The sequence below is a fragment of the Elephas maximus genome, chromosome 3 (assembly GCF_024166365.1).
Source record: "Elephas maximus indicus isolate mEleMax1 chromosome 3, mEleMax1 primary haplotype, whole genome shotgun sequence".
Taxonomy (NCBI): domain Eukaryota; kingdom Metazoa; phylum Chordata; class Mammalia; order Proboscidea; family Elephantidae; genus Elephas; species Elephas maximus.
The window spans coordinates 185,493,668-185,507,089 of record NC_064821.1 but is presented as its reverse complement, the minus strand read 5'-3'; the positions used below and the strand labels follow the sequence as shown (position 1 = coordinate 185,507,089).

At 41.9% G+C, this 13,422-nt stretch overlaps 1 protein-coding gene across 4 annotated transcripts in view; it reads left to right on the top strand.

Moving 5' to 3' along the window:
* Positions 1-1,560: 1,560 nt before the first annotated feature.
* POGZ (pogo transposable element derived with ZNF domain) overlaps positions 1,561-13,422 on the top strand; it is a 53,862-nt gene continuing 42,000 nt past the window's right edge. For 3 of the 4 annotated variants that reach the window (XM_049880471.1, XM_049880470.1, XM_049880468.1), the window contains exon 1: positions 4,605-12,539. In XM_049880471.1, the coding sequence (XP_049736428.1) occupies positions 12,427-12,539 (113 nt within the window). In that variant the 5' untranslated portion in view covers positions 4,605-12,426. Of the gene's footprint in view, positions 1,799-4,604; positions 12,540-13,422 lie in introns of those variants that run through there. The other variant, XM_049880472.1, reaches the window with a different exon arrangement.

Here is a 13,422-nt window from a genome sequence, read left to right as displayed (position 1 = left end):
AGAACTTTGCTTCATTTTCTTCAGCTTTTTGCTCAAATGTCATTTTAATGACAAGGCCTTCTCCAACTACTCCACATAAAAGAGTAAGTTCCCTACCCCCACTCCTGCACCACTTTCCCAAGACCTCCCCTATCCTGCCCTGTTCCCCCTCCATAGCACCTGTCATGGCATCACACACTATCCACAGATAATGGGCTTCTTCTTAAGAATGCCTAGTTCAAATTACTCCTGTGTTTTGATATGAAATGGAATGGAGAGTGAAAATGGGTGGCTGCGGTGTGTGTGTGTCTGCGCGCGTACACACGTACCTGATTTGAAAATGCCCATTTCCACTGCCTATTTTCATAGTCGGAAACGCTGGCAGCCTAGTGGTTGAGTGCTAGGGCTGCTAACCAAGAGGTCGGCAGTTCGAATCTGCCAGGCGCTCCTTGCAAACTGTATCGGGCAGTTCTACTCTGTCCTATAGGGTCGCTATGAGTCGGAATCGACTCGACCGCAGTGGGTTTATTTTCATAGTCTGGTAGTTTGAATGGTCATGTAATGGTGTGCGTGTAAAGAAAAGGAATAAATATGGTTCTGGATTTCCCCAATCTTGCACCAAGTATGCTGATTTAGCATTTAGTTTGGAGCAAACATTTGTGTATAGCCTACAGTGCACCAACATTCCCAGATACACAAGGAAAAATATTAAAATTTTATCATCCTTTAGGGAGGCAATAAAGGACCAAATTCGTTGGCTACTTGGAAAAGAAGTTAGTTTTTATTTTGGAAAAATTAACAGGTGTATGGTCTTGAATGGACGTAACCAATTTTGGGGGCCACGTTATTTCATCCTTGACTGGAACACAATCATGTATGTGGCATCTATGGCTCTTAGAATTGGGGATCCCTGCTGAGTCTATTCACAATGGTTTCAGAGCAGTTTTCAAAATAATAATCATCTGGATAAGCATTCATGCATGACTCTCCAGAACTCAGAGGGTTTGAGGGTAAAAATGGCTTTTAAAAGTTCTTCAGTATTTGTCATAAAGCTACTTGGCTGAATGTCTCTTGAGGAAGAGCGAGTGCCATTTCTATGTCTGTGTTCCAATAACAGTTGTTGCTGCCACTGGGCCTCACCATCTGGCCTAAAGTTCCTTCTTGATTGGGTACAGGCCTTGAATGGGATGTGGGGGACACACCCCAAATTTCCCTGGTAAGTCTTGGCAAGTTAATTGAGGAATATTTTCTTTGGAAAATCCATTTTTCCCACAAAAATTTAGATATTGGTTTTGAAGCCAATTCTTTTTTCATTAAAAAAAAAATTTTTTTTTCCTCTTTATGTATTTATTTGCCGGCCCAGACAAACTTGACTAGAAAAGAAGCCCGGGCATGGGATAGGATGAGCTCATGACGTGGCAGGAGCTCCAACCAATTGAAAGACCACGAAAGGGGGCGGGCGGAAGTGACGAGACGTATCCCTCCGCGGGGCGAGAGGGTCGGTGGGGGGAGTCTGCGTTTCTCTCCCCCGCGCCAGCTCCCGTACACGGAGCCGCATTCCTTGGCCCCCCCACCCCCTCCCTCGGGGCCCCCCGCCCCCCCTTGGGAAAAAAATCCACCTCAATTCATTTGAATCCGAGGGAGATTTCTTTACACCCGCGGGGAGACGAGTTTTCAACGGTTCCTTCTTCTTCGTCTCCCCCCAAAGCCCCGTCCCCTCCCCTGCTCCCACCCCCTTCTCCCGGCGTCGGGTGCAAGGTCCCTTTAAGGCGACGGCGCCTTCCTCGGGTCAGAGTACCGGCGGCGACGACCACGGGAGGTGAGTGAGCGAGCGAGCCTTCTCTCTCCCCACCCCTTTCTCCCGGGGGTTCCGTTATCTTTTCGCTTGGTTAGGCGTTCCGAGGCGAGACAATGAGCGGGGGATGGGGCGGGTACGCGAGGGGGTGGGGGCGGGGGGGCCGGTGGCGCGCGCCCCCGCACATCGCGAGTGGCGGCGCGGCCCGCGGCAGTGGCGGGCGTGGGGTGCGGCGCGCGCGCGCGTGTATGTCTGTGTGTGCGTGCGCCCCCGGAGCGGTGCAGCGGCCGGGTGGTGGAGGCTTCTGCCTGCCTGCCGGCCGCCCCCGCCCCCCGGCGCGCGCGCGCACTCGCGTCCCACGGCTCCACACACATCCCGACGTCCACACGCACGGCGGGCGCGAGGCGTCTCGGAGGAGTGGGCGGGCGCGGGCGCGTGCAGCGGCCCGCTGGGGAAGGGGCGGGGGTGCGGGCGGCGGCGAGACGGCTGGGTGTTGGCGAGGGGGCGAGGCCGCGCCGGGGAGGAGGGCGGGCGGCGCTGCGGCGGGAGGGGCAGCGGGGTAGCGTTCCCCTTGGGGGTGGGCGTTCGTTCCTGGTCCTTTCCCGCCCCTGCTCTCTCTTGAGGAAGGAGAGGGGTGGACTTGGAGAGAAAGAGGAGGAAAAAGAGCGATTGCTGAGACGAACCCGTGTGTTATGCAATGACTACTCCTGTCTAATAGTACATCCCAACCCTTAGTACGTTCCAGTTAGTTTACAGAGTCCCCTCCCTCGGACTCAAAATGTCTTTAGGGATGGCGCCGTGATTTATAAAATGAGATGGGGCGGAGAATCGTTATATTCTGATAATTATATCCTGCCGCCGTGGGCGCCATGTTTAACTCAGGGACTATTTTCTCTGGATTGTTAGCACCGACTGAAAAGGGCTGGCGTCGTTATCCACCTGCTTTCCATCTTTTTTGCTTGCTGTCCTGATTTTCCTCTCCCGCCAGTCGCGGGATTTCTTCAGACCGCTAATGAAGCTAAAAGTTTCTTTGCTTGCTTGTCTCGGGCGTTCTTAGCTCAAAAAAGGTAGAGCTGAAAAGGGCTTTGTAAATCGTTTAGCCCAATCTCTTTTTTGAGATTGAAATTGAGATACAGTTGTAGTATTTCATAACAGCTTTCTTGTGGCAGACCGAGGCCCGGCCCTCTACACTCTTTGAGACACTCCTCTCCGCATCTGAAAATCCCACAGAAATGGGGTTTTACTTTTAAAGGAGTTTTCCCAAGTAGTTGAAGGAGGAACGGTGGGGGCGAGAAGGGCAGTTTCTTGGTGAATGACAATTTCGTGATTCGATGGGCTTAGGACTGGGAAATTGGATTCTGAATTCGAACTGCTTAAGCAGAGCCGTTCTTCAGGGTGCATAAAAAGTAAATGGGAGGTTGCTAAACATGCAATTTTGGGGGCTTCATTTCCAAAGACTATTTGGGTGGAATGGAGCCGGAGTGTCATTTTTCCTGCCTTTTTAACCTGCAGCCCCTGAGATGACTCTGCTTAAGGTACCTGCCACATAGAGAATTATTGGTCTAGTATAAAGTTGCTCAAAATACAGTTAAAACAGAATGAAATGGCAATCTATGCCCTTGGCTTCCCTCCCCTTTCCTGACCTATGTTGGTGGTGTATCCCAAACTGAGAAACTAACAATGTGATTCTTGAGATCAACAGGACTTGCAAGAGTTTCAACCTTTTCCTTGAACCAGTGTATAACCTAGGAAAAGCAGTTTTCAAAAGGTGGTCTGCTCACCCCTGGGGATCCCAGACCATTTCAGGGAAGCCAGGAAGTCAAAACTTTTCAAAATAGTTTATTTATTTATGTTTTTCGTTCACATTTGCGCTGATGGTCCAAAAACAGTGTTGGGTAAAAGTACTGGTGATGCTGTAGCACAAAGCAAGGCAGTGGCACCAGACTCTACTGGACTTGAGAATGTTCTTTATGAAACAGTAAGCATTATTGATTTTATTAATTCTCAACCCCTGAGTGCAGTCTTTTTAAGGATCTGTCATGAAACGGAAGGTACGTATAAAGCACTTACGCTGCTTACCAACGAACAATTGCAGAGGAAAAGCACTTGTGAGATTGAGTTGTGAGCTGAACCAGCTGCTTGTTTCATGGAACAGCATTTTTATTTGAAAGGACAATTGACAAACTAGTTTTTCAGACTTGATTATTTGCTGGAAAATGAATGAAGTGAGCAGCATGTCACTTTAGAAAAACAGTTGACAGTATTTGCTAACCAATGATAAAATTCCAGTGAAAAGTGGAATTTTAAAAAACTTGACAGCTTGAATTTTGACAGCTTCCCAGTGCTTAAAAGAATTTAATGGTAGTATCAGTGATTAGGGACTGTGATTTTTTTTTTCAACTATTGTGTAATGAAATATGCCAACATTTGAAAGATCAAGATTAACATAACTCAGTCTGTTTCCCAGATGACCAGTGCATAATGCTATAAAATCGCACGTGGGTTAAAAAAAAAAAAAGATCATTTAAAACGGCAAGATGGACTGGTAGATTTTAATGTAACGGTATGAAAGGTTGATTGATAAGGTTTCAGATGGTGCAGTGTATACCTTAAGCTACCATTTGTTGAGTTTTCCTATTAAAGAATGTCCACAGCTATATGAACAGATTATTAAAATAATGCTTTTTCCTACTACAAATTTGTATGAGGCAAGATTTTTTTGTACTTAACCAAGACTACATATGGCGGCAGACTGAATGCGGAAGGAGATGCGAGAATCCAACTGCCTTCTGTTGAGCTATAAACAGAGGTGATCTGCGAAAGTGTAAAACAATGTTATTTTTCTTACTAATTTTTTTTGAAAATAGTAATTTTTAATGAAAATGTTTTTTATGGTAACGTGTAATAGGTTTATTCGTTTTGAATGAATTGGTATTAAAATTTTTTTTTTAGTATGGTAAATATTGGAAAATATAATCCCAAAAAATAAAAGCTCACTGGGGTCCTCAGTAATTTTAAGAGTGTAGAGTGGTCCTGACACCAAAACATTTTAGAATCGCCGATATAAGGGGTAACTTTTGGGCCTGTTTTATGTTTCTGTTTTTTAGATCACCCAAATCTGCCTCCATTTAGGAATTTCTGAAGATTTTACAGATGTTACTTGGAGTTAATACTGGAAGAGGCAGTGACTTGGGGAAAAGTGTAGGCTCTAGGGTGAGAAAACTTGGTTTGAATCCTGGTTGGGATTCTAACCCAGGGTGGTGGGGAGGGCGGGGGCAGTAGTGGTTCGGTGGTAGGAGTCTCTCCTTAGGGCAGGAGACCCGGATTTGATTCTGGCCTGTACACCCATGCTCAGCCACCACCCGTCTGTCAGTGGAGGATTGTGTATTGCTGTGATGCTGAACAGGTTTCAGTGGAGCTTTCAGACTAAGACAAACTAGGAAGAAAGGCCTGGCAGTCTACATCTGAAAATCAGCTAGTGAAAACCCTGTGGATTACAACAAGTCCAGTCCACAACTGATCATGGGAATGGCACAGGATCGGGCAGCATTTTGTTCTGTTGTGCATGCGGTTGCCATAAGTTGAGTTTACTCGACAGTAGCTAACTACAGTCTTGGGCAAGTTACTGAATCTGCTAAACCTCAGTTTTGATCTCATCTGTAAAATAGAGCACTTAAGGCATACTGTTGTTAGGAGAATTTACTGAGATGAGGAATGTGTGAAGTGCTCTACAGTGCCTAGCATATCAAACAGTAAAATAAATTTCAACAGTGTGTTTCCATTTTTATTCTCCGTATTTGCCCTTTTTAATTAATTTTCGTTGAAGGTAGAAATTCCTGATATAAAATTAAAAACCCTAGTTTGGTGCCTCTGTCATATTATCAAGCTGTCTGTCGTAAGATTTGATAGATTCGTTGATATTCTGGTTTGTGATGGTAAGCCATATCCACAAGAATATATATCTTACATGTAACTAAGGGGAGGAGAGAAGGGAGAGAGATTAACCTATTGCTAGGACTTAACAGTTAAATTGAGCGAGTAGACATGGAACTTAGCGTACAACTGTCAGTAGAGAAAAACTTTGTATGATAGGCAATGTTTTTGGGAGAGAGACTATAAAATGGGGAATTTACTGATGCTTTAGTTGCTCTTTTAATAAAGAGCACGTAACTAATATTTGGTTGCTTTTATTTAAAAAAATTTTTAAAGTTTCTGTTGTGAAATACATGTAACAAAACATTGGCCAATTCAACCATTTGTTCTTCAGTTCAGCCATTTTTGCATGTACAATTCAGTGACATGGATTACATTGACCACGTTGTGCAACCATTAATACTTTCTCCACATTTTTCATCACCGTTAACAGAAAACTCAATATTCTTTAAGCAGTACCTCCCATTTTCTCCTCCCACCTGCCCCTGGTAACGACTGATAAACTTTGGTCTTTATGCATTTGCCTGTTCTAGATATTTCATGTAAGTGAAATCATACAATATTTGGCCTTTTGTGTCTGACTTGTTTTGCTCAGCATAATGTTTTCAAGGTTCATCCATGTCTTAGCATGTGTCAGAACTGCATTTTTCTTTATGGCCCAATAATATTCCATTGTATGTGTATACCACATTTTATTTATTCATTCCCTCTGTTGATGAACACTTGGGTTGTTGCCACCTTTCGGCTATTGTGAGTAATGCTTCAGTGAACATTGGTGTACAAGTATCTGTTTTTGATTCCCTGCTTTACAAATCTTTTGGCTGTATATCCCAGAAATCACCCAGTGCCATCGAGTCGATTCCAACTCATTGCGACCCTATAGGACAGAGTAGAACTGCCCCACAGAGTTTCCAGGGAGCGCCTGGCAGATTCGAACTGCCAACCCTTTGGTTAGCAGCCAAAGCACTTAACCGCTATGCCACCAGGGTTTCCGTGGCTGTATATATAGGTGTGGAATTGCTGCATCGTATGGAGATTCTATGTGTAACTTTTTAAGACCGTTCATGCTGTTTTCCACAGTGGCTGGACCGTTCTACAGCCCCACCAATAGTGAATGAGGATTCCAGTTTCTCCACATCCTCACCACACTGGATATTTCTGTTTTTCTGATAATAGCCATCCTAGTGGGTATGAAGTGGTATCTCATTGTAGTTTTGATTTGCATTTCCCTAATGACTAATGGAAGGAGCCCTGGTGGTGCAGCGGTTGGAGCGTTCGGCTGCTAACCAAAAGGTCTACCCTCCAGCCACTCCACAGGAAGAAGATGTGGCAGTCTACTTCCGTGAAGATTATAGCTTCAGAATCCCTATGTGGCAGTTCTGCTCTGTCCTATAGAATTGCTGTGAGTCAAAATCGACTTGACAGCATTGGGTTAATGACTAATGGGAGTCCCTGGGTGGTGCAAACGGAAAGGTTGGCGATGTCCCCATAGAGGTGCCCCACAAGAAAGGTCTAGTGATCTGCTTCTGAAAAATCATGCATGGGAAACCGTATGGAGCACAGTTCTACTTTGACACACATGGTGTCACCATGAGTCAGGATTGACTTGAAGGCAGCTGTTCTTCAATGATTAATAATGTTGAGCATCTTTTTATGGGCTTGTTGGCCATTTGTATGTCTTCTTTGGTGAAATGTCTATTCAAATACCTTGCCATTTCTCAATTCGATTTGCCTTTTCGTTGTTGAGTTCTAGTTATTTGTATATTATCGGATATATGGTTTCCAAATATTTTCTCCCATTCTGTAGGTTGTCTCTTTGTTGATAAATTCCTTTGATGCCCAAAAGTTTTTAATTTTGATGAAGCCCAGTTTATTTTTTCTTTTGTCATTGTGCTTTCTGTGTCGTATTTAAGAATCCACTGTCAAAAACTAGATCCTGAAGCATTACTGTCGTGTTTCCTTCTAAGAGTTTTATAGTTTTAGTTCTTTGATCCATTTTCAGTTAATTTATGTAGGTGGTGCAAAGTATGGGGTCCAGCTTCATTCTTTTGCATGTGGAGATCCCGTTGTCCCAGCACCATTTATTTAAGAGACTGTTCTTTTCCCGGAGCCCTGGTGGCACGGTGGTTAGGAGCTCATCTACTAATCAAAAGGTCGGCAGTTCGAATCACCAGCCACTCCTTGGAAACCCTGTGCAGCAGTTTTACTGTATTCTGTAGGGTTGCTATGAGTCGGAATCGACTTAATGGCAGTAGGTTTTTTTCTTTTCCGGTTGGATGGACTTATTAGCACCCTTACCGAAAATCAGTTGACCATAGATATATGGTGGATATATCTTGATAGATTTTGCTGCCACGCAAGAGGAAAGTATTTTGTGTTTGGAAATATTAGGTTATTAAGACTATTTAAAAGCTCATTATGACTATTATATATTACACTACAGTTAGATGTTCTGAGGGACAAAATGGGACATGGTAAAGACTGGATAAATAAAAGCTTATTACAGGTTTAGTCATAATTTTATAGCCAAATTAAGTATTCATCCTATAGGTTTTCTGGAATTATTCCTTTTTAAAGACAAAAATTTATGTAACTTGAAAACATAAATGCCTGCCAATTGTTTATTTCTCACCCTGAAACGAGAGAGTGGTGGTATTGAGATTTTTTTTTTAACTTTTTTCTGTTCCAAATGTTATTTTTATCTTGATTTATTCCACTGTATTAGCAGGGAATTGCAGCCCTGGATTCTTCAGTCTTGGAATTTACAGCTGTGAAAGAACCAGACAAATTGAGGGAACTCAAAGCTTCAAGACACACATCTGTCTTGGGATTGGGGGGTGGAGTTTGCTAGAAAACAGGTGTTTTCCTAATCTAATTTGACATGAAGATAGATGAACATTTGCACCGCACTTAGCACAACTTCTTCTTACCCTTTAATGTTACGTGAGTTTACCATGACTTTGAAACGATTCAGCTGACCCCTACTCAGTTCTACTCTACTCACAACAAATTCTTCATCACAGTCACTGTCATTTGCTGCACATGCAACTTTTAAATCATTGAAGAGGCTTCAGGCCTCTCCCACTAAACCGAACCAAACCCATTGCTGTCGAGTCCATTCCAACTTACATCGACCCTATAGGACAGGGAGCGCCTGGTGGATTTGAATTGCTGACCTTTTGGTTAGCAGCCATAGCTCTGAATCACTGCACCGCCAGGGCTCCATTCTTCCACTAAAGTAAAGCTAGGTAAGAACTACATGCAGCTGTTCTGATTTACCCGGAAATTTGACTGAAAGGCACACTTAGGAACCCGGGGACTGCCCGTATTAAAAATTTGACTTAAATACAATGGTTCGTAATTAATGAATGCACACACTACTTTGTGACAGCCATGAAAACATTGCACAGCTTCAGCGCTTCGAGGACTCGGAGAAGAACAGTGTACGCCACTTTAAATCAGATCATGTAGTTGCTAACACTGTTGAGTGTGTAACTTTGTATTTGGCTTAAATTTTCCTCTTATTAACTGTGCCTCCAAAGCATAAATCCAATGCAAGTGATAGTGAAGCATCAAAGAAAAGGAAAAACAATCATGACTGGAAATAAAGTGATTGGAAAGAGGTGAAATGCCATCAGTCTTAGGAATAAGTGTTAGGCTGCGTACAGTCTGTCAACAATCAGAACAAGTTTAAAGGGTAAAGTGAGAATAATGGAGCCTGTGAAGGGTTTGCCCCAATGAAAGCTACAGCTATTACTAAGCAACACAGTGGTTTAATTACTGAAATGAAAAGGCTATGGATAATTTGGTTGGATGGTGAAAATCAGCGTAATATGCGTATTAGCCTTACTTTAGTGCAAGAAAAGGCTGGAAGCCTTTTCAGTGATTTAAAAGCTACATGTGCAGCAGGTGAAGGTCATTGTGATGATGAATTTGTTGTGCGTAGGGGTTAGTTCAGTTGTTTCAAAGTGAGGGCAAATTCACATACCTTATGAATGCCCCTTCCAGTTTGCAACAGATCAATGGAATGAGAGTGTTAACCTTAACTCATCATGTTTTTTCTTCGTGAAACTATTTTTTTTTGCAGTATTGTATACCCACATGGAGCTGTGGTGGTACAGTAGTTAAGGGCTATGGCTGGCAGCTAATGAAAGGGTTGGCAGTTGGAATCTACCAGCAGCTCCTTGGAAACCGTATGGGACAGTCCTGTTCTGCCCTCTAGTTGAGTACAGAATCAACTCAATGGCAGTGGGTTTTGGTATATCTACCTATACACACATGTACAGTTCTTTCTTCAGCACAGTACCATATGTAGTTTTATTATTACTGTATTATTATTAACTTTTTTTTATTAAGTACTGTATTGTGTTTAAGATGTTTCTGTGTATTTGGAAGTGTATATTTTATATACGTAAAAAGGTAAGCTATGTATTGTATATTTAGACAAACGTTTGACACTAAATAAGAACTGTATGTACCTGTTCTGACTTACCTACAAATTTGACTGAAAGGTAGATTTAGGAACGGATCTCGTTTGTAACCCGGGGACTCCCTGTGTTGCCTTTTAACAATTGTTTTCTTTTTTATTTTTTTTACTGATTAGCTAGTTATATAGGACCTGACTGCAAAATTGTTAGCTGCCATCAGGTTAGCCCATGGTGACCCCATGTGTTGTGGAATAGAACTTGTCCATACCATTTTCTTGGCTGTGATCTTTATAGCAGCAAATCGCCAGGCCTGTGTTCTATGGAGTCGCTGGGTGAGTTCAAACCACCAACTTTTCACTTACTGGCCTATCACAAACTGCTTGCACCACCCAGGCCCCTTAAGTATAAAGCAGACTACCGTAGGTGCCAGGAGCCCCTGGGTAGTGGAAACAGCTAAGCGCCTGGTTACTTGGTGAAAGGTTGGTGGTTCAAACCAGCCGGAGGTGCCTCCGAAGATAGGCCTGGGGGTCTGCTTCTGAAAGGTCACAGCCTTGAAAGCCTTGTGGAGTAGTTCCACTCTGCACACATGGGTCACCATAAGTCCAACTGACTCAACAGCAACTAGTAACAACTACCGTATTTACTAGCATTTAAAAAAGGTACAGTCTCCTCCCCCCAAAAAAGTATATCTACATCCATATTATGGATGAAGGAATGAGTGCTAAAGACAGGAAACCATGGGTTATGACCAGTAGTCCTATGTTAGCTGTAGCATAGAGTAAAGCCTAGTGTATGCACAAAAAGTATGTTACACATACAATTACTATAAAATACAGAAACCAACTAGGTTACCAAAGTGTCAGCAAATGATTGGATTATTGAAAGAAGGCAGTGTTCAATTCATCTCACAATACCTTCTTGATAGTCTGTATTACCCACCTAAGGTTCACTTACTATATTGTCTAATTATTAAGAAACACGTATGTATACTTCGTGAGAATTACTCCTAGAAACAACGTGTTATCAGAAAGTTCCGTAAGGCTACTGTTCCGATAAATGCCAAAGAGGATGGCAAAACATAGGAATATAAAACATTATAACCAATATATGAGTAGGTAGTTTCCCCTCAACTTCTTGCTGAGAAAATTTCATGCATATAAGAAAGTTGAAAGGCTTATAACAACCACCTACAATGAATCAGCCACCTAGACACAATGATTTTTAACATTTGGGTATAGCCAAATATAAAAAATAGGCTGGCATATTTCATATTCATGTGAAATAAGCCAGAATGTCTATATATTTGCCAGACCACGTGGAAGTGATAATCATGAGATTTCTACCAAATATTTCATGCATTTGTTAGAATAAATACATTCTTATACATAACTAATACTGTTATTCTTCTAAGAAAATAAAAAATAATCCCCAGATGTCATCTAGCATCTAGTGTGTATTTACATGTCCCATTTTCCCCTAAAATACCTTTTATAGCTTTTTTATGAGCCAGGATCCAATAAAGGTATACACGTTAGACTGGTTGTTACGTCTTTTTTTTTTTTTTTTTAATCTAGTATGGCCTGCACACTGTGTGTGTGAGAGACATCGACTTTTTAAAGAGACTGTGCTATAGAGTGTTCCATATTCTGCTTTTGTCTGATCATTTCCTTCTGGAATGTCACACCTTCCGAATTTATCTCACTGTTTTCTTTTGGTAGTGTTTAACTTATTCCACTATCTGCTGTATTTCCTATCAACTAGAAGTTAAGTCTAAAAGCTTAGTTAGATTCGGGTTAAACATTTTTGTCAATAATACTTCCTAAGTAGCCCGTGTGTGTGTGTGTGTGTGTGTTTGTGTGTTTTATACAAAAGAACAAGCCACAGACCAAACAGCTGATGAGAGGTAGAGTTTGGGTTATTGACTAAGCTTTTTCTATTTAAACTTGTTATTATCATGACCTTTGGCTTTGAGGTACAGACCTACTACTGTACCTTGAAGTTCAAGCATAACAATAAGACTTTTTTTGAGGAAGAACACAGAAATGAGTTTGCACCATGTAATTTTGATGCAGTGCCTTCTGAGAAAATGATTCAAGAGTTGAAAAAACAAGAAGAGTTGATATATGTAACAAAAGCAACCAGGGGAGGAATTAATTGTAAAGGCTATAACTAGAAAATTATTAGAAATGGGGATTAGACAAAAGAACTTGGGGAAGTTATTTTCACAAAAAGCTTTCACTAGTCAACACTGATAACAGATACTGTGAAAGATTAACATGATTCTGCAGTTTTATGAGGAGAAATTATGTACGTGGGCAAGAGCAAGAGTGGCACAGAAGTTGTCAGATGAATATGAAGATAAGATCAAGTTTCACAGGAAGTGATTATAGAGTGAAACAAACTAGGTTTGTATGTGTTCTGTTAATTTTTTTTTCTAACTTTATAGGGTGTAGCTATTTGAACAATTCATAGGAACCTTGTTTTCCTCATTTCTATTGCAGAAAGGATAAATATTTTAAAAGGAAATATAGTTCTTATGCACAGAGAATATGGAATGCTTTAAAAAAAATTTTTTTTTTCCTTCTCCAGAACATATTCGGTTTGATCAGAGTTTTTCAATCTTGGCACTGGTGACATTTTGGGCTGGATAATTGTCAGGCTGTCCTGCGCGTTGGAGGATGTTTAGAAGCATCTGTGACCTCTGTCTATTAGATAGATACCAGTAACACACATACCCACACATACCCCAGTTATGACAACAAAAAGTGTCTCCAAGCATTGCCAAAATGTACCTTGGGTGGGAGGAATTCTCCCCGTTTGAGTACTACCACTGAGTTAGAGAAAATCCACTGACTTGTGTGAAGATTCCTTAATGCACTTGTTATGAACTTGTTTTGCAGTAAGCCATAGGTTTCCCTTAAGCTACACATAGCTGTTGAATCCAAGTCCTTTTCTGCAGATGCATAGCTTGGGCTATGCCCGGTAGGTGATGGAGAACACTGGAATATGATGAGATTTTAGCTTTATTGGAAATTTTGTTGAAGGCAGAAATGAACTGTTGATTTTAAAATCAAGGTGTAGGCCTTTTGCTTTATGTAACAGCCCCCCCCCCCCGCCCCCAGCTAGCTTGAAAAAGATTCTTACTTAGCTCTGTGCTGTAGATACATTTTTGTTAGGAATAGTTCAGAAATTTGAGACCTCTGAGGTGATCTGTGTATATCCTGGCATTCAAGAAGACAGTCTTAAAAGAATCAGCTTCTCATTAGACTTGTAAGAGCTTGTACGAGC